We start from the raw sequence: 18,841 nt of genomic DNA on the forward strand, positions 1-18,841 counted from the left end.
TTCGGCCGCCACCACTGCCGTGATGTTGACTTTTCAGGATAAGATTTCCTGTTATTCGTGGCTTCTCTTGTTTCCATGACACCTGACGGTCACCTCTCCGACACAGCCTGTCAGGCCGTATACTCGCAGCATGTGGCATCCTGATGACGTCCCGGTCGAAGTCATACAAAAACGAGATTTCAACAGGTGATCACCGCTTGCGCGCTATTACAGGTCTGATAACTTGACGTCCGCGAGCTGGAGAGTCGAAGTACTGTTGAATTCCGGCAGTGGCGCAGCATCGGTTGTTACAGGAGCTTCCGTCGGTACGTCTGCGACCGGCTGCTGTTCCTCTTCCCCATCATGTTGATGTTTCTCGTTTTTGCCTTTCTTCCCTTTTTTCTTCTTACTGGTTCCCTTCGCTTTGCCCACGTCCGTTGCAACGTGACTGGCAGGCTCGTTCACGGTTTTGCAGATCACCCAGCCAAAAAGGGCGTGCTTGTCAAACACCCACAGTACTCCTTTGTCCACGCCCTTCCCAGACAACTGGCATGCCTTGCCGTCTTCGGGGCAGTGAATGAATTTATCACGTACAAGCTGCATGTTCGTGTGCATTTCCATAGCATAACCTGCCATAGGGAGGAGAAAAATATGAAAAAACGCCGGGACAATATGAGAGCATACACCTCTCTCAGTGTTACAAAAAATTTCCTGGGAACGTCTCTACAAGGGTCGTAGTGTAAGTAAAGTGTGCGAAAAAGCTGGTGCCGGATATGGCCAGTACCCCGAGAGAAGAAACAGTGTAACTTCGAGCCTCCTGCTTTCCAAGGGCTTCACCAGACCCCGTATTTCTAATTTTGTGTCAGCTTGATAGCGTTTCCGTAAAGGCAGTTTAAGTTAAGGAGTCTTTGGTTTACAGCTTGTACCGTTACATTCAGGAGCATACCGTTATATTCGATGATCTTATGTGTTCAGGGTTTGAAGAGAAAAGCCGGAACTCACCAAGCACAATGGAAGTATTTTCAGGGCATTCTACGCGAACACTTCCATCTTGATCCGGAGCGTGCTTATTCGTCTTTCCATGAGAACCAAGCGTCGCCACGTTGATGAGCTCCTGAGAAAAAGGCAAGAGAAGTTGATTTACAATACACTGCCATTCTTGTGCAACCGAATGCGCGCCAATCCTAAATCAGCCCAGTACTGGCAACCGGTATCATAGCAGCAAGCAACCGCGAAATGATCTTCTTGTATACTACTGGTTAAAATACCCAGGCACAGAGCGGCAATCGTGACTCCCTACAGCGGTTACGAGGGAATGGCTTGATGAGATGACGGGAATCCAACGAAACTGCCTACAAAAACGATTTTGTCGACGACTTCGTCACCCTTAAACTGTCTACCACCTAAAAGCATGCCACTTTGACACGAAACTGAATGTTTCCGTTCCGCGACATTGGATTCTAGAACCCTACCCGAACTCCGGTATATTGTTTGTCGATGCAGGCCATCCATAACAGGTTCTTCACCGAGCCAGGTGAGGGCGTTTTTGTGCAAACCGTTTGACCTGATGGGATACGGTGAAGACAGAATCACTTGTTTGATCATATAGGAAGAGACATTGGAGTCTTGGGACAACAATTCTGCAGCCTTCGTGGTTTAACCCGTAACACGACGCTCATACTTGAAAGCACAAAAAACCGAAATGAGCGCTCTATTGAAGAGTAAACCTAGAAATGTGCTTTGCGCCAAACCTGATCGCAGGACCGCGCATTGGAGGAGCAGAGGGCAACAGAATACCTTTCTCTAATCATACCAAACAAACACGGCGGAAAATGAAAACGGCGTGCTTATTTTCGTTGGAGAGACGACTAAGGTGACTGATAATGTACCTGTTGTGCATGACTCTACGGAAAAGCTGTCGATCCCATCAGCACCGTCTTGGACAGATATTCCAAAGCCGCCTAAGATGACCGTCTCATCAGGACAAGTGGCTTCGAGGACCGACGCCTGGGAAGACAAGTAGCCCAAACGAATTACATCCACATGAGAGTACACCGAAAGCGCTCGGTATACAGCGGAAAGAAAGAAGAGGAAGTTCCGCTTTTCCAAGGTCACCATTCAACGTGTAGGAACCAGCATTCATCATGAGGCAAAAACTGCAGACTCGCACAATTGATAAAACAAAGGACGACCAACGAACAATGCTTCTATATATAATCCGAACGCACAGGAAAGCGTCAAACATTTCCGCTGAGTGTGAACGTATCAGACGTCATCGTCTGGGTGTTAAAGGGAAAAAGTAGGTTATCGGGTTTCGCCCCCCGTTTTGCTGTTTCCGCCTGTGGATGAGTGTCCTCACTAGCTCAGCGTTGGAAAAATCTCAGTTAAACGAAGTTACGATGACGCCAAAGGAAACAACGTACCCCGCTGGCAATAGGGGTCTCAGCCACGACTTGTTGGATTTCGTTAATCGGTTCATCTCCGCAAAGAATGTAGATACGGCCGTCGTCAGTCACATCACTGGCGGTACCGACTCCGTCGCACTTTTCTCTGAGAAAACAACCAAAACAACTAGAGAAGAGTGTTTCCCTTACACGGAAACGCCCACATCAAGCTGACACTAGTGCGAATGAGCGTTAGTTGCTGTTTCCCATCCGTTACGTAAGAGTATTATGTCTGGGATGTTGCCACTCTGCGGAGTACACGCGTAAACACGTTCAGCGGAACTCAGTTGCTGTATATGAACGTGCACACATGCATATAAGCAGGATGGAAGTATGAATAAATGAGACGTAGATACGAATACATTTCCCACAATTCAAAGGTACACACTCAAGCGTTCTGCTCGGCTTGTATCCTGTGCATGCCTACACACGATACAAGTAAAGAGATATATACATGTGAACATATGCGTGACGAAAACCCCGAACTTTGAAATAAAAGGTTGTTTATTTTTCTTTTTCGTGGCCATGCGCCAACCTGTATTTTTGAGCCTATCACTAACAACACGACAATACCCCAGATCGACGTGGTCGTCAAGCTCCGCTTATCAAGAGCCTCCATACACGTGCAAAATATGCTGGCACTTTTGGAACCAACCATTATGGTATACATGAACGCCCTAGCTGTCCCGAAGACAAGCATCGTTTACCTGCCGGGGGGGCACATACTAATGCGGAAGTTGTCGGTGCCACGCTCCTTAAAGTTCAAATGCATTGCAAAACCTAGAATGACGACTTGCCCTTCTGGGCACTTGGCGAATCCTGGAGGTGGGCCTGACCATGCAACCTGGGTCGCTTTGGTCAGCTGAAAAAGAGATAATAACACGTATCACGGTGAGGGGCCGACCGAAATCTGCAGGCAGCCGATGGCTCACGCCGATGTTCTGTAGAATTCCCTCATGATGCCTCGAAACGAGGTAGGGAAGTGGCACACTGTAACGGTGCCGAAACCGATAGAACAACACGCAACAGAAAACATAAAACAATTACTACGGATCCTTCCGACTTTGAGACTTCACTCTGCACAGGGAAGATGTGGACAAGGCTGTTGTTCACTCCTGTTCTCTTCGCAGGATCATGAATCAACTATTCATCCTCTCGTCCTGGTTACTCTTTCCAGCGGACAGCCATTTGCACCTGTTGACGCGTTCAGTGGATTTCATCTCCGATCAAAAGAAAAAAACGCGTTTGCTCATCCTTCTCGCGTTAAACTATTTCGTTGTTGTACTTGTGAGCGTAGTCACGTGAGTCCTCTTCGATGAGCTTGTGAACACTTACCGAAGAATACTACAAAACTTCGCACTGCACAGCGTGTGCGCGCCTTTCGCGACCTTCCGCGAAAACTTTGTTTTGTTTCAGTCTTTCTCTTACCTCTGTGGGGAGATTCCGAGTAACACCTGTAAGCGCACTGAGATCCTGGGACGTCAACCCCACAGCCTTCGAATAGAACGCGACGGCCTGCTTGAAGGCTTCCTGCTTTTCGAGAGGCAGTAAAAAGTGCAGCGGCTGAACTTCGAACTTTACCTGAAAAGTGATCAAACAGAGTAGCGACACGAACACAGCAAGCTAGTGATTCACCAACCAGAGCACGCCTTTGCACGTGTTGTGTCTTCAGATCAGGCCAGTGCCCCCGAATTCGCCCGGAACTGTAAACGTCTAATAAATGTCTTCTGCGTTTGGAAACGCGTCTACTGATGTAGGAACAAACTGATATACAAAGTAGCCAGCAAGAAAGCCGGGGCATGAAAATGTAGAAAACATTGCGAATCCGGATCTCTACCATACACACACGCAGAGGCGAAGAAAAGACACCCGGTCAGGACGTATCGACCATCGATGCCAAAGACACGGTCAAAAGAAACTGGCAAGTACAGAAGTGTTTCCCTGAAGACGCACACGACTCGTCACGTTTCAGCGATCTCTCCGCCCCCACGGGAAACTCGAAGGGCAGAAAAGCAAGGCGGATGAGGACGGCTGTGAAGCACAGGCGACTAATTTTGCTAATTTGTTTGAAGAACCTCTGGTAATCATTGATACATAACAAAGAAAATGAAGAAAGCCTTGGCACACAGCGAGCGAGTTTCTCTTACAGGCATGGGGAGCTCTTCAACAGTATCGGCCCAAACCGCCAAGGCACCGGGATCAGAGACATTCGCTGGAGGCCGCCCGCCGATCACAAGTGTCTCTTTTTGTACATTCATCTCGTAATTTGATGAGCTCTTATTCTTCGTCGTCGCGACTCCCTGATTCCCCCCTCCACTAACGCCAACCAACTGCATCTTCAACTGCGATTTAACGTCGGCTCCCTTCTTCTTCATTTTCTCCACTTCCGACCGCTTCACTGTCACTTGATACGTCATCTTCCCACCTGGACGCACAAACGTACAGAGGATTTGGAAGCGCAAGTAGTTGTAAACCAGCAGGCGATGAAACAAGCTTCCCCACGTACATCAAATAAAGCATGTACCCAAGTGCCAGTAGAAAAGGTGTACACCTACGGACAAGCATAGTCCAAATAGAGGCGAGTTGCAGACATGTGCAGAAGTAGAGTTTTTGTCAAACAGGGTTTTCTATCTCACCCGCAAACAACCGAACCAAATAGTGGGTGCCGAACTGCTCTATAAAGCGGATCCAGGTGGGAATGTTGGAGCCAGCGCATACGTCCGCAGCCTCATCTTGACGCCATTGCTCTGGCGAGCAACCGCAGTGAGGATTATGCCCCTCGAAGGTGTCCGGCAAGTGTTCGACGGCAGCCGCGAATGCTAATGTTACGTTCCTGAGGAGATCCAAGATAATGACAGACGTCATCCATTCCACCAGAGGAAACATCCGTAATTATGATGCGTGTGGTCACTTCCGCCGTGTGTACGGCGATGGCGTTGCTGCGGCCAGGCTGTACCCAAGTGCCCCATCTCCGGAGCATCCTATCCGGGAGCGCATGGATTGATCGCAACAATGCTCGACATGTCATAAGCAGCACGGCTGCGAAAATGTGTTATTTGGGGAGCGGAAACGGCAGAGTTTCTGTGGTCTGGCTGTCTGCTGGAAGAGCCTGCAGATTCGGTTAGCTGTCACTAAATTCCGCAGTGAGTGGTGCCCATCCCGATTCTCAAATTCGCCACCTGCACTGCGCTCCCTACCACTTGAACTGGTCGCCTTGTGCAATTCCGGCTTCGTATCGCATGCAGTAGGTCCTCAGCATGTACGTCTTCGTGTCCTTCTTTGAGACCTCTTTCGCAAATTCCCTGTATCCCGCTGAGGCGGAGAAACTATTCAAGCCGATCGGATCTCCACCTTGAAGTGACGCATCCACCGACAGCTCATTTTGGTAATCATTGAGGGTTGACAGTTCGCTGACGGTTTCGCTTTGTTTGCACGCAACGTACGGCCTAACGTAACCACCAATCGGCTGCAAAACAGTCAAATCGTTCGAGACACCGTCTTCGTTTTGGGCGTAACTAAACCGAAGCACGGGGGGCCGCAGCCCGGGGTCTCCCATAGAGCTCGGGTCCCCGATCGGATTTCCTCTGACGTGGTCATACCCCGCACCAAGATAGTCTGAAAAGGAAATGCAGGTAGAGAAGACTTCCGGGAAATCCGAGTGAGTAGTTGTAAATTTACCGTCAAACCTGCATTTTACGCACTCGTTACAAAAAGAGCACGGAGACAGTGAAATCTGCACAAAAAAGTCTGCTGAGCATAGAGAAACAAAGCAAAATGAGCAGAATGAGCGACCACAGTCGCTTCTTTTTCCTCCATTTGTTTTCCTTGGAAGCGCACCCCTTTTCTCCTTTTCGTTTGCTTCTCTCCAGGTTGTTTTCTGCGCCTGCCTTCCGCGGCTCCCCCTCTGTTCTCTGTCATCGCCACCCAATCCACTTTCGCCTCCTCTAAGTAGACCGAATTACGCTAATCACATCCAAGCACTGATGTTCATTCTTTTAATCTGCGAAGGCAGATGCCAATCGCGCCGAGCAATAAACATGAGTGTAAAGAACCCGTCATCGCCATACCGTATATGCATATGCCGGGTTACAATGCAGTTGACAACTCTCCTCGAATTCCAAACAGAAAACAGACCAAAGAATCGTGTTGACTTACTAATAGCAGGAACAGTTTTAATTGCTCTGGTGTACACTGTTTCGATAGGCGTCGCAATCTGATTTGCTTCAGCAGTGCGCCGTATTTCTCGGGCCCTGTTGAGATCTGCTACGCTTTTCTCTGAAATGTTGTTCTTGTACCAGCTATCCGGGTTGGGACCATCTGCGTTGAAATGCAAGCAAGAGGAAAAGAATAGCACAATGCCCACGAAGCGAGAAGAGATCTTCCATACAACCCGAACAGCAGATACTCATATCAAGGAACGAAACACCCAACGGATCGGATCAGAATACGGCAGGAAGGCAAATAGCAGAGCAGCAGATAAATAGAGCAATGGATGGTGTATAGTACGAGCATAATTTATGTGACCTCTCCAGTCTGCAAATACAGTTTCTAGTCTGCATAACGGTTTTTCTCTCTATCATGGCCAAGGATAATGTTGAAAAGCGAGAAGCCATATGAAACCCTTGACACCATTGCCACGCCCTGCTGTACTGCAGAACAGAGCGAAGAGAAGAAGCGTGCATCGTGCAAATAGACATCAAAGGCTCGCTGCCAGGCGCTTTGAAGCCATTCTGGCATCAATGGTACAAATGCATCAGAACTGAGAATCCATATAGGAAGCAAAGGCACAAAAAAGCTATCCTTCTCTCCTAAGTGAACCCGACCGAGTCGTTGCTGCTATAACTCACCTCGCATTTTGTTCGGCATTCTATGTTCGAATTCTCTGAGATTTTCTTTTGACCATTTTTCTGCCTGGTCCGTCATGGGAGTCATCGACGGCTGTTGCGCGAATGGGTTTACCATACTCGTCAGTGTCGAGTCAAGGGGGCTTCGAGAAGGCTTATCTGAATGCGCGTCGGGTGCGTCGCCCAACGATGCCAACAGATTCCCATTGGAGGTTGCAGAGTCTCCAAAGTTGGAAAAATCATTCGACGAGCCAAAAATGCCTCCCGAGTCGCTGCCGAAAGCATCCTCAATGGATGAGTCCGGTGATGACCGACCTTTGTCCCTGGCCCGGGTGTTGGAGGAACTTTCAAGGTCGAAATCGAAATCCGCTGAGGAGGTGCCCATGCTTTTTAATTTGGACATAGGTCGATTCTTTTCGGCCTTCGTCAAAGAACTTATGTTGCTCTTTGAACGAGCGTCACTTTTCTGTTCCCTTTTGTTATTGGATCCGGTGTTTAATGTTCCGCTTAGGAGAGAAGACAGACTGTCAGCGCCGGAATTGCCTTTGCCGGAACCCGTTTCACCGGAGGAGGCCCCCTTGTCTAGTCCCTTTTTGGGCTTCTTGGGCACGTCGTCTTTGAATAAACTGTCGAAGTCGTCTTCCGTCGTAGTCGAACTAGATGCCTGGAGCAGCACAACACATCAGCTTCACACATTTTGTGAAAACTGTCTCTGATAATATCGTTGTTAAAACCGGAATACGTCACTGTGGAAAGTATTTCAAGCTGCCTGCGGAGTGGGACGTACCCGCAAACACACCACAACAGTCCCAATATCAACACGAAACTGCCGTCAAAATCATTGAAGCGCGCAACCTCGGGTTGTGTGTGTCGCTGCGATGTTTACCCGTGCTCAAAGCTCACTCACCAACAGAAAGAGATTGTTCACTGCTAGAAGTAGCAGACTTCAGCAACCCACGCATACAGATATATTTTGATCTATGTACACGCGGCACCTGTACAGTCCGTCATACGGAGCACGTGCACTTGCGCCGGATTAGACACGGATCGAACGGCATCTCTGTAACGAAGCAAGACCGCAACGCGAATAATCGCCGAGACAACAGCTCATAACACATACCGATTTCCTCTCAAGCAGAGATCTGCGTCCGTCGGCGGTGAGGGCCTGCTGTGCACTGTCTCCTCCCTCACCGAAACCCTGCCTTTCCTCTACTTTTGTTGGAACCTCATCGTGAGCCTCGGGGAATTCGGTTGCCTCATCAGCAGAATGAAAAGCATGATGGCGGATGGGAACAGAAGACTGAGCCACGTGAAACGGCGTATGACGAAGTCCCGATTCGGCAGGCCCTTTGTCTCCCGCTGCGCTAAACTGCACCGCGCGCTCTTTGCTGCTATCTACATTGACAAGGTCCCTTAGATTTGCACCAGTGACGTCTCCATCACCGGTGACGGCACCCGAAAGACAGTGCATATGCAACGCAAAAAACAACACCAATGTGACCCCGCTGAGCCACCGCGACGGCAGAAGGCGCCATCGACTACCATACCTGCCACAGTCTGGTGGAAGTAACGCGGGATCCACTAAAGGGAAGAGAGAAAATGTGCAACAACAACATCTCACAATTGAGTCGGTGGAGAGCGGAACGCCCTTGCCATGGGCGAACAGCCTCATGCTGGTCGGCGTGCTCCAGGTGACGACAAAAATCAGGTGGCTGCCGCTCCTCACCGGAGGGGCCAACACTCCTACAGAGAATGTCGCACGACCGTGAGATATGAGTTAACGAATAGTGAAAGCAGATCACACGAAGGACACTGTACTGGAAGAATGCGTTATGACGAGCAGATACCAGATGCAATGCTAGCGTACCAAGTCGATTGTAAACGTGGCTGCCCCCGTGAGTGCCGCTAACAGGAGGTCAGGGTCGTTAACTTTCAGAAAGGGTAACGAATGAAAATTCGTGAACTTCCAATGAAGCTGGAAAACTGAAAAAAAAACGTTTGCCTCATACCATACGGAAAATAAAATGACGTGAGTAGATGCTACCTGAGAATGCTCCCGAACAGCGTTCTACGAGTGGCACTGCACAAGCATCAGTTTCTTTGCTGCATTTCATAACAGGACAATAAACAGCCACATGTCTTTTGCGCTTCTTGGGAACAAGAAGGAAAAAACACAGAATTATGTTCATCCATCATTTGAGGCACACCTCCCTTTCAATTTAGGTTGTTGACTGGCGTCTCAGATCCGCCGCCGTTCGAGGCGACCGGGAACGTCTCTGACTCGCGATTGAAACGCCCGTTTCCGGCTTTGCAAAGAGACGCCAACCTTACCCCGGCGGGGTTTTCGAGATGAAGGCGTGCTTGCATCTATGCAGCCAAAGCAAAGGCAAGACGCCTGTTTTGATCGGAATATTGATAGGGGTGTAATTGGCTGCCCAAAGGATGCGAATCGTTTTTACAAAAATGCCGTCTCGGGAACGTGGCGACGCGTCAACCGGCTGGTGGTTCTTGTTTTCCCTACAGAAAATAACAACAACTGTTCTCCGAGTCAATCCACCTGATCATCGAAGAAGGAACTCACACTAGCCTGACAGCGGGTATTCGCTTCTTAACTGTAACTGCTGGCAATCAATATATCGGTTCCCTCAAGGCGCGGGAACTTCCCTGATTATTGGTACTCAAGTTTCGGTTTAGTAGTCATCCAGGCGCCGAAGGCGCCTGTCAGGTTTCGAAACAAGTTTCCTTGATATACACCGCGAGCTTTTGTACATTTTCGCTGACACACGGAAGTGGTTTTGCCCTCTTCACTATCACGGAAGCGACTCTATCATAGAAGGATTGCAGGCGGAAGGGTAAATTGTGTGAGGTCACTGGATACATTTGTGACTTCGCACACTGGTAACTTATTTTCTTCTCCGCAGGCGGACAACCTAATTTAGTTGCGGCGGATATTCATCACACCGGGGCTACAAATCAACCTCCTCAGTACAATTTCGCAATTTGAGTGTACCATGTTTTTTTTGTTTTTCTTGTGGGAAAGTCAAGACCCCATGCGAACTAGCATAGCAATAAGCACATACGCAATGCCGTGTGTTTGTTGTTGGCTGCGTGCATCATGGAGGCCGGGCGAATTGCCTTGCAGAGACGGCCAGTCCTGTGTGGTCTGTAAAATACGTAACCCCACAGAGTCACGTGCAGCCCATCGAAGCGTTTCTCTCCTCCGAGACCCATCTGTGGAACTTCGTGCATGTAGAATAATGAAGCATTGACGAAAGTTGCGTAGGGTTTCTAAGTCGCACAAGAGTGGAGATAACGTACTGTAGACCAGGACGTAGCGGGGCGCGTACATTAACGGTTAACATCATCAGGGGACAAGCAGTGCCGCCTGGGGCTTCAGCGACGTGCCCCCGTTCCTTCTGGGACTGTATATTATGTACTTAAGGGGAGTACTATCGAGCCTCTTCTTCGGAGAAGCTCCTTTTGCTCCTTTGAACTCGTCAACAGCGGTGTCTGTTTTCCGTTTCCGCGCTGAAACGCATGCTCATCTTGACTCAGTGATGCATCCCTTCGATTCGAAAGAAGCACCGACAGTGCCTTTCGTCCTCGTCTGTAGTCGGCTTTGCCCTGAAAGAGTCTACTGTCGCTTCCCCTTTCCGTGTGCCTTACGGATCCACTTGATCCTATTTACTGACACACTTGGTGTAACAGACCTGCCTCCCTCTTCCTACTGCGAACGCTGGACCCGCTGCCAGGCCCTGCCGCTCATCGTCTGCGCCCCACCGTGCTGTTTTGGCATTCGGTACAGATGACTCAGCTTGTCCGCTGATTCTGCTTTGGATCTTTTTCTCGAATTTAAGTTGTGGTTGACCCCGAACGTATCAGTGCCAGACTTCGGGACTACAGACTACTCCGCTGGTTAGTCACGCTGGATCGTTCCTGTCGCAGAAGTCTGTTTCTGTGCCGGGGTCCATGATCGACGACCACGGCTGACGCCAGCGCGAGATTTGAGGTTTTGCCACTATGACAGTTTTCGCTATAGTTCTGGTTCGCAGAGACACTGTAACCACCGAACGCGTTCGGAAAAAACCTGTCGTTCGAATAACGAAACATCGACATCTGCACCGGAATAGGAGGACCCCACCTATTTCCAGCTACAGCGTTCCTAGCCTCAGCCAGCGGAGCTTGCTCTCTTTCCCCTTCATTTTTTTCAAAAACGCAACAACTCCCCAAGCAAGACACAAAACAAGACACAGCGCACGACATTCGCGCACGCGGGATGTGTCAGTGATTCACTCTGGCCCTGATCAGCCACGGCTCTCGTCAACAGCGGCCGTGTGTGCCGTCCTCGACGAATTCCCGAGTAAATTGACCCGCTTTCGTTCTGTTCTAACGGTATCAGCAAGTGCATCCTTCGTGATGGAGCCTTTGCGGGAGGCGTTCGGGTGTCCCGCCTCCTAGCGGCTCCTTTGCGTGCACTCTCATCGCTGCTCGGCATTTGTCGCAAGGATGTCATCGTCGTCTGCTCCCTTCCTCCGTCGTGCCCTGCGTCTCTGCAGGAAGTCTTCCACAGTCTTGCCTTCGCTGAAGAAGGCCTGACGCTGCATCGAGTTGAACAGTTCACCTCCCTGAAAACAAAGGAACGCGCAGCCTTGCAGAAGGTCACATTGGGGCTGCTGTCTGGCAAACACGCGTATGTTGGCAACGTAGCACGCGTGAGCGCCGCATCCCACCAAAATCGTCCCCCACAAAGCCCGAGCAGAAAGCTCCAGAAGTGCTGTCTCTTACATGGCGGCTACAGGCGCACGCAATCCCTTCCCCGAGAGGCATTCTCGAGAAGTGTGAAGACGGGCTGAAGGTGGAGAGGGCCAGAAAACGTAACGGCCTTCCATCGCTGCTCAGTGTGACGAGCTGACGGACCGGTGACGCAGTCTCGACAGCCGCGAGAACTATCTAGTGAGACGCCGTGACTTCATAAACCGTAGACAGCTCCTTCAGAATGCTGAAGAAGAGTCCCCCAAGGGAGGAAAACGCTATCGGTCGACGCGTTGGAAGCATCACGGACCAAATCCTCACCTCAGTCTTCACTCTCCATTTTTCTTCCAACTGCGCTTGGAGCGTCTCCTTCATCGTCAGCAATTCGTGCTTTCGGGCCTTGTCCGCCTCGTGCCTGAAGCAAAGACACGAGATGATACGAGAGTTAGGGTTCCTCCTAGCTCCATGGCACTTCCGGGACCCGCCTTGGCACTGGCGCATGTCGAGCCAGACCGCCTGTTCACATTCTGCAGATCTTATTCGTCGGCGGAAACAGCGCGCACCACACCGGTTACCCGCGGGGCTCCCGCCCCTGTCCCTGTACAAAGAGATCTGTGTGGAAACCTCCAAATCCATACATGAAGAAGCATGGAGAAAAACGAACTCAGGTGTACGGATCCACAACAACTGCCTATGCACAGGCACATCCCTTCTTTGCGCTGTTGCCCGTCACGTGACATAGCCTGCGCAACAGCAAAATGTCTGACGAAAACCTGGAAAGACGGAAAACCCAGAAAACGAACTGTGTTCCCGGAACCACGAGAGACGGCGGCGACGGCAAACGCGCCCGCGGCGGCGCTTCCTGTCAGGTCACGCTTCTTCCCCTCAGTGCTGGCATCTCACACAGTTGGTAGACTGGCGGAAAGCAACTGGAGCAGACACACCAACAAACGCCTGCCGAAGCCTCAGAGCGAATGCACGGCCTTTTTCACATATCGATGTATCGAGGTACAACCGATTATGGGTGCAACGGGATCTCAGCGAATGAGCACACAGTGAGAAGGGAGCAAATGGACATTTATTCCTGTTCACGAGTTCTGCGTTTCGTGGAGACGCCTTCCAGGCACCGACACACGCCTCAGCACAAGCCCCCCATGTGATGCGGCTGCCGTGTTGGGACGCCTGCCTATCTATCCCTTTCCTCAGTCTCTGATCTGTCCCCTTTTCCCGCTCTTCGGTTCACTGCTGCCTCTCTCGCGTTCTCCCTGTCCTCGCGTCCCCCTGTTCTTGGATTCCTCTCACCTCAGGCCTGCCTCCTTCATCTCCTGGAGCTTGTCTGCCGCCTCGCTCCGGCCCTCGGACCGTTCGTCTCCACTCCGCGACTTCTTCCGCTCCTGTTCTCGTCTCTCTCTCACTGCCTGGTCAATCGCCGCGTTGCGCGCCGCGACCGCCCTGTGAACACCCAGACGCAAGCGGAAACACCGGAGATGGATGCGCTGCCAGTCTTTCACAGGTTCTCCTCGCCTCGACACAGAGATGCGGTTGACACTCGCAGGTGGAGCAAGGCGCGAAGGGGGATGCATTCACGAAAATGCGATCCTTCTCCATCTTGGAGTGGCCGCCCCACGGCGAGCACCAGTCCAAAAGGGATCTTTAACGGGAAGTGGACGTTCGCTTTCGGCGCTCCTTTCACGAAGATCCCACAAGAAATTACAGAATGTCGCGCGCCAGTTTGACCTTCCGACCTCCCCTTAAAACCCTGAAGCCCGCGAGTAAGTCCACATGGACATCCAGAGATTCACGCATATACACACACATACACACCGAGGTGTATATGAACCCTTATATCGTTTGCGACGGAGACGCAGATATACACTTTTCCATGCCGACCAGAGCGGCGTTCTCGTGTCCTGTCATTTTCGGAGGTACCCCTTGTCCCTTCGGTCAAGGGTGTTCTGGAGCTCCCAGTCGGTTCTGTTTCAAACCCTATTTCCCCTGTCCCCCTTTGACGCCCTGTTCCACATCCCCCGTGTCAGGCACTTCCGCTTCTTCCGCCTTCTTGGCCCACCTTTGTTATCCCCCCCGCGCTGTGTGGTCTGTGCCCCGCCTACGCCTTTTGCTGAGCCTCGCGCTGCTCCTGAAGCGCGCGCGCTTTCTCCTGGATGGCGGCAGGCGGCGCGATCTCGTCCGTGACTCCAAAGGCCTCTGTCTGAATCGCGGCCACGTCGGGTCGCGCGGGCCCGTAGAGCCTCCGCGTCGTCGCTGTGTTTGCAGGCGCGCCGTTTTCTCCAGCCGAGGCAGAAGACCGAGGGGGAGACGCAGACGGTTCGCGTTTGACTTGAACCGGAAGAGGCTCTTCTTTGACGGGAAGCCGCGGCCTAGCTTCACCCTTGTGGGGGGACCGCCGCTCCGGCCGTTCTCTGGAGCGCGACGGAGACGAAGAAGAGTCACGCGCGCCGCTGTCGCTGCCTTTTTTGCGTCGCGCGTCTCGACTGCCCTCTTCTGGCGATGAGCTGGGCCAGTTCCTCCCTCCTCTTCCTCCCCTCTCTCTCCTGCCTCGATCTTCCGAGATCGACCGACTCGTTCTTCGAAGCTCTTCGCTCCACCTGCGTCCGCCACGCAAAGTGCGTGCGTCATCCAGCCTCGGCGCGCGACTGCTTGCATCTGAGCGGCTAGGCATCTCCGGCTTCACTCGCCAGTCGCGTGTCCTCTCTCGCGAACCGCTGTCTCTGCTTCTGCCTCTTTCTCTTCCTCCTCCACGCCTGTCTCCGCGTCTCCAGTCCGACGCGTGCCGCCTAGGGTCATCTCTTCTGGAGTCCCCGTACCTCTCCCTCCTCTCGTCTCGCTGTTCCGTATCTTCGTTGCTGCTGTCTGAGTCGCTGCTGTCTGAGTCGCTGCGCGATCTCCTGTGTCTCCTCTCTTCTCGCCATCGCTCTTCGTCCGCCTCGCGCCGCCTCCGCTTTCTCTGCTTCTTCATCTGCTTCCTCAGCTTGCGAGCCTCCTTCCGCTCTCGCTTTCGCCGCTTCGCCTCCTCTTCCTCGCGCTGTCTCTCCCTTCGCTCCTGCTCCCGCTGTCGCAGCATCGGGTTCGCCTCCTTGATCTTCTTCTGCGTGACCTCCGCCTGCTTGATCAGAAACAGCGGATCTTCTCTCAGCTTCCGAAGCGTGTCGTCGCTCGCGCGCAGCAGCGCCCCTGTTGGCAGGAACAAGGCGGCACTCTTCACCTCGCCGCGCCGCGCGTCTCGCCCACCCGCTCGCGCCGCAGCGACTTGTTCCGCGCGCGACGCCGACGCGGAAGACGCCGAGGGGGCCGCGATCGGCTTCCCTAGAAGGTACGCTTCCCGCTCAGCCTCTTGCGCCTCTCTCCCCTTGGGCTGATCGTACAGCCACTCGAGGCCAGCGGCGGCCACCACGGCTGCTTGCTTCGAAATCAAACCCGCATCGGCCTGGAACAAAACACCGAAAAACCGCGCCGACTGTCGACGCAAACTGGCAAGACGACAGAAAAGCGACACCAAAGACGTCGACGACGACAACACACACATTTACCGATATGCATATACATACATATATACAGAGGGAGAGATAGAAGAGGCGCATTTCCTCCTGAAGAAGACGGAAGCGGTGCCGCGAGTTACGTACGGGAAGACAGGGAAAACAAGAGCAAAAGATTTCCACGTTTCGCGTGTTCAGATGAGACACAAACTGGGAGGCTACTGACGACAAGGGGGAAAGGAAAAGCACTCCATTTCTAGTGTGTCTGTGGAGGCGTAGGACTCTACCAACACATATTTATATGCTTATATGCAGAAATTGAAAGTGGAATGAGACTTATATACATATATACATATCTGTATGAATGTGCATATATATATATATATATAGAGAGAGAGAGAGACGCACACTCCACGTGCACCTACATACGGCCTCGATACATACTGAGAGACCTATCTGGTAGGCCTGTGTGTACATGCATGAATGGAGCCTCGTTTTCCACTTGAAAGCCCCCTTCATTCTGTGTTTTGGTCTCTACCTGGAGTTTTCGAAGCTGAAGTTGCGCGCGATCTTTTTGAAGCTGGCGAAGCCTGTCGGCCTCTCCCGCAGGCAAGGCCTCGCCTCGGCCGTCTCCGCCCTGGGCACCGGCCTGCGCCGCTGCATGCGCCTCTGCCTCGGCGACAGCCCGCTTCAGCTGATGCGGCAGCATCGCGTGTGGTGGAGAGACGGGGCCCAGAGGTCGAGATGCAGAAAAGGGACAGTCCAGTGGGTGATTACCAGTGAACAGCAGAAGTGGAGAGAGAGAGCCGGGGGCGTCCGCTGGCCAGCAAAACGAGAAAAGAAGAGACGGAAGAGGAAAGAGTAACACAAAAGAAACGAGGGCGACGCCGGTCGCCGCCTAGCAACTACGCGGCGAGGGAGGCGGACAAGACAAACGAGAGAGGAGCGAGGGGGAGAGGAGCAAGGAGCAGAAAAGCGGGAAAGCAAAAGAAGGGGACCGAAACGAGGTGCGAAAATGAGGAAAGGAGGATCTCTCCATTCTGGAAGAATCTCAGGAGTCCGTGAGACGAGACCAGGGCGCGACGAGAGAGAACTGAAAGAGGCAGACCATGGGTGACAAAGGAGCGGAGAGTCGCAGAAAAACACGGAAAAAGGTATTGGGAGACAGAAAAGAAGCCATGGGCGGCGACAGCCGCACTTTTTTCACAGGTGATGCGCTGACGGCGGCGCTAGGTTCGTTCGCAGACGCAAGAGACTGCATGCAAGAACGGCGGAGGCGACGGCTATGTCGGATTCACAAGACAGGACAGAACGGGATTTCTTCTAGACTTCTCGACACAGGAGAGCAGAACGGAAAGGAAACGGGAAGTTGTGAAGGGAGAGGAACGCGAAAAGAGGACAGGCACAAGTGAAGAAAAAGCAGCGGAGTCGTCGAATTCTCCAGCGAAAGGCACCACAGGGGCCACGTGTTCGCCAAAAACGCAGGCGTGTGCTCCGCGAAACACAACGCACCTGAATGAACGAAGAAATCCCGAACTGGAGGATTCTGGCCAGGAACGTTGAGACACGACAGCGAAGTCGCGACGTGTAACTCTTTCCGAAAATCGCTGCATGCACATGCCTGTTGCATGATTTTACGTCGTCGAGACGTCGCAGTGACGCCAAAATGAAAACAGACCCCGATCCTTCAACACAAATCGAGCAATCTTCTCTCCGGGTTTTGTTTGTCTTCGGGCCAGTTCGGATCCCTTGGCACCGAAACGCTGCGGGAGAAAAACCTCGTGCGGCCAGCTTCTGGTCTAGGTTGCTGCGCATCGGCGACTGAGAGAGTCTCAGAAATTCACACGTGGACCTGCCGGTACGCCCGAAGGTGTGCTGAGAGGCGCAAGAAGGAAACAGCTGCGACCGCTCCCAAACCGAAAACCCAGACTTCGTGAACCTTCAAACCTGACCTGCTGCTTCGTACCCTCCCTTTTGGTAAAGCATCCTTCCGCTCGCTTTTCTCGCGCCGCGAGCGCGAAGCGAGCTCCTGTACGGCGTTTCGGTCCCTGGCGGGAGAGAGGCAAAATCACCCGGCACCGGCTCAGACCTCGCCCCAGAGCCAGAATATCTCTCTGGAGGGAGACTGCTCACAGATGTCCTGCTCGGCCCACTACTCCAAAGGAACGCCTCTGCATTCACAAAAATGAACATGTGCGTGCAGAAGGCTGGTTCGTTTCATCTCGTGCACTCTTGCCCTCTAAACAAGCAGGTTCTGGACGTTGCGCAGCTGAGCGCTCTTTCACGGCTGCCGATCGCGTACACTCCGGCCTTCCTTCTGCGTCGAGCGAGGAACGGAAGGAACCGCGAAAGACACAAGCAAACCCCTTACTCTTGAGGATGTTATCTTTTCGCATCATTCCAACAGACGTCTCATTTGCTTTAGACCTGGTACTTGCGAGCATGCACAACACAAATTACTGGCAACGGTGTCTGTGCAAGTTCGCGATTTCGTGTTGAGGCACGAATACCAGTGCTGCAGATGCGGGCGGGGTGAAGCGAGATTTGAGCGCGTCGCAGGTTACAGATGAGGAATTTTCGCGCAGCATGAGGTCTTTGGTCGAGATCACAAATTTTTATTTGATGTTGAATCAGTAGAAAATTCTAAAGCCTGTAAAGCAGAACCAGTAATAATAGGTATTTCTGATGAAACAGGATATTTATCTGAAATTACACGAGTTTTGTCGCGGACATGCAGGCAACACACGCGCTCCTCTGCAAATAAATGTGTCAAATTACCCACAAATACATATATACATATATATGTATTTATCTTTGCTTCTCGATACGATGTGTGACCCACCGCTGTCTGTGTATTATGTATCTGGGCTTTCCTACACCGTGTACGCTGAGACTCCAACTACACCGTGTACGCTGAGACTCCAAATGGTGAGAAAGCTGGTTCTCGTTTTGCATCTCCTGGAATATTGACCCGCAGCAAAATGACCGTTTTTTCTCGCCTAAAAGGGAACGCGGAAACAGCGCCCTGCTTCCAGAGTGCAAAAACTGAAGGCCTTTCGACCGAGGTGGAAACGCGCGAAATACGAGGAAGCGAGTAGAAAAGATCTCTTTCTCGAGAGCAGCTGTGATTGCTTTCAAAGCGTTTTACGAGGTCACGTGAACAGGAGAACCTGCTCCAACCTCCGCGAGTTCCTGAACCGGTAGCTCGAGCGCCGTGTCTTCTCTGCCAGCGCCTTGCCGGGGCGACCGAGAGAGACATCGCGGCCCATGAAGACACTTTGTCATTTCCATAAAAAGCGACGACATGCTTGAAGACTGCACGCAGCGA

General features: G+C 52.0%; 2 protein-coding genes across 2 annotated transcripts; both read right to left on the reverse strand.

Moving 5' to 3' along the window:
• Window positions 1-207: 207 nt before the first annotated feature.
• On the reverse strand, window positions 208-8,738 carry NCLIV_020990 (hypothetical protein; the record flags this gene model as incomplete). Its single annotated transcript, XM_003882295.1, has 13 exons — window positions 208-608; window positions 982-1,093; window positions 1,336-1,382; window positions 1,869-1,986; window positions 2,403-2,529; window positions 3,131-3,285; window positions 3,852-4,004; window positions 4,571-4,848; window positions 5,060-5,256; window positions 5,621-6,038; window positions 6,579-6,740; window positions 7,271-7,934; window positions 8,367-8,738. 13 exons carry the CDS (start codon window positions 8,736-8,738, stop codon window positions 208-210), a joined length of 3,204 nt encoding a protein of 1,067 aa, XP_003882344.1.
• A 3,007-nt stretch (window positions 8,739-11,745) lies between these two features.
• NCLIV_021000 (conserved hypothetical protein) lies at window positions 11,746-16,222 on the reverse strand (the record flags this gene model as incomplete). Its single annotated transcript, XM_003882296.1, has 6 exons — window positions 11,746-11,892; window positions 12,341-12,434; window positions 13,322-13,471; window positions 14,131-14,439; window positions 14,845-15,464; window positions 16,052-16,222. 6 exons carry the CDS (start codon window positions 16,220-16,222, stop codon window positions 11,746-11,748), a joined length of 1,491 nt encoding a protein of 496 aa, XP_003882345.1.
• Between the last annotated feature and the right edge of the window lie 2,619 nt (window positions 16,223-18,841).

This window comes from Neospora caninum, chromosome VIIa (genome assembly GCF_000208865.1).
Source record: "Neospora caninum Liverpool complete genome, chromosome VIIa".
Taxonomy (NCBI): Eukaryota; Apicomplexa; class Conoidasida; order Eucoccidiorida; family Sarcocystidae; genus Neospora; species Neospora caninum.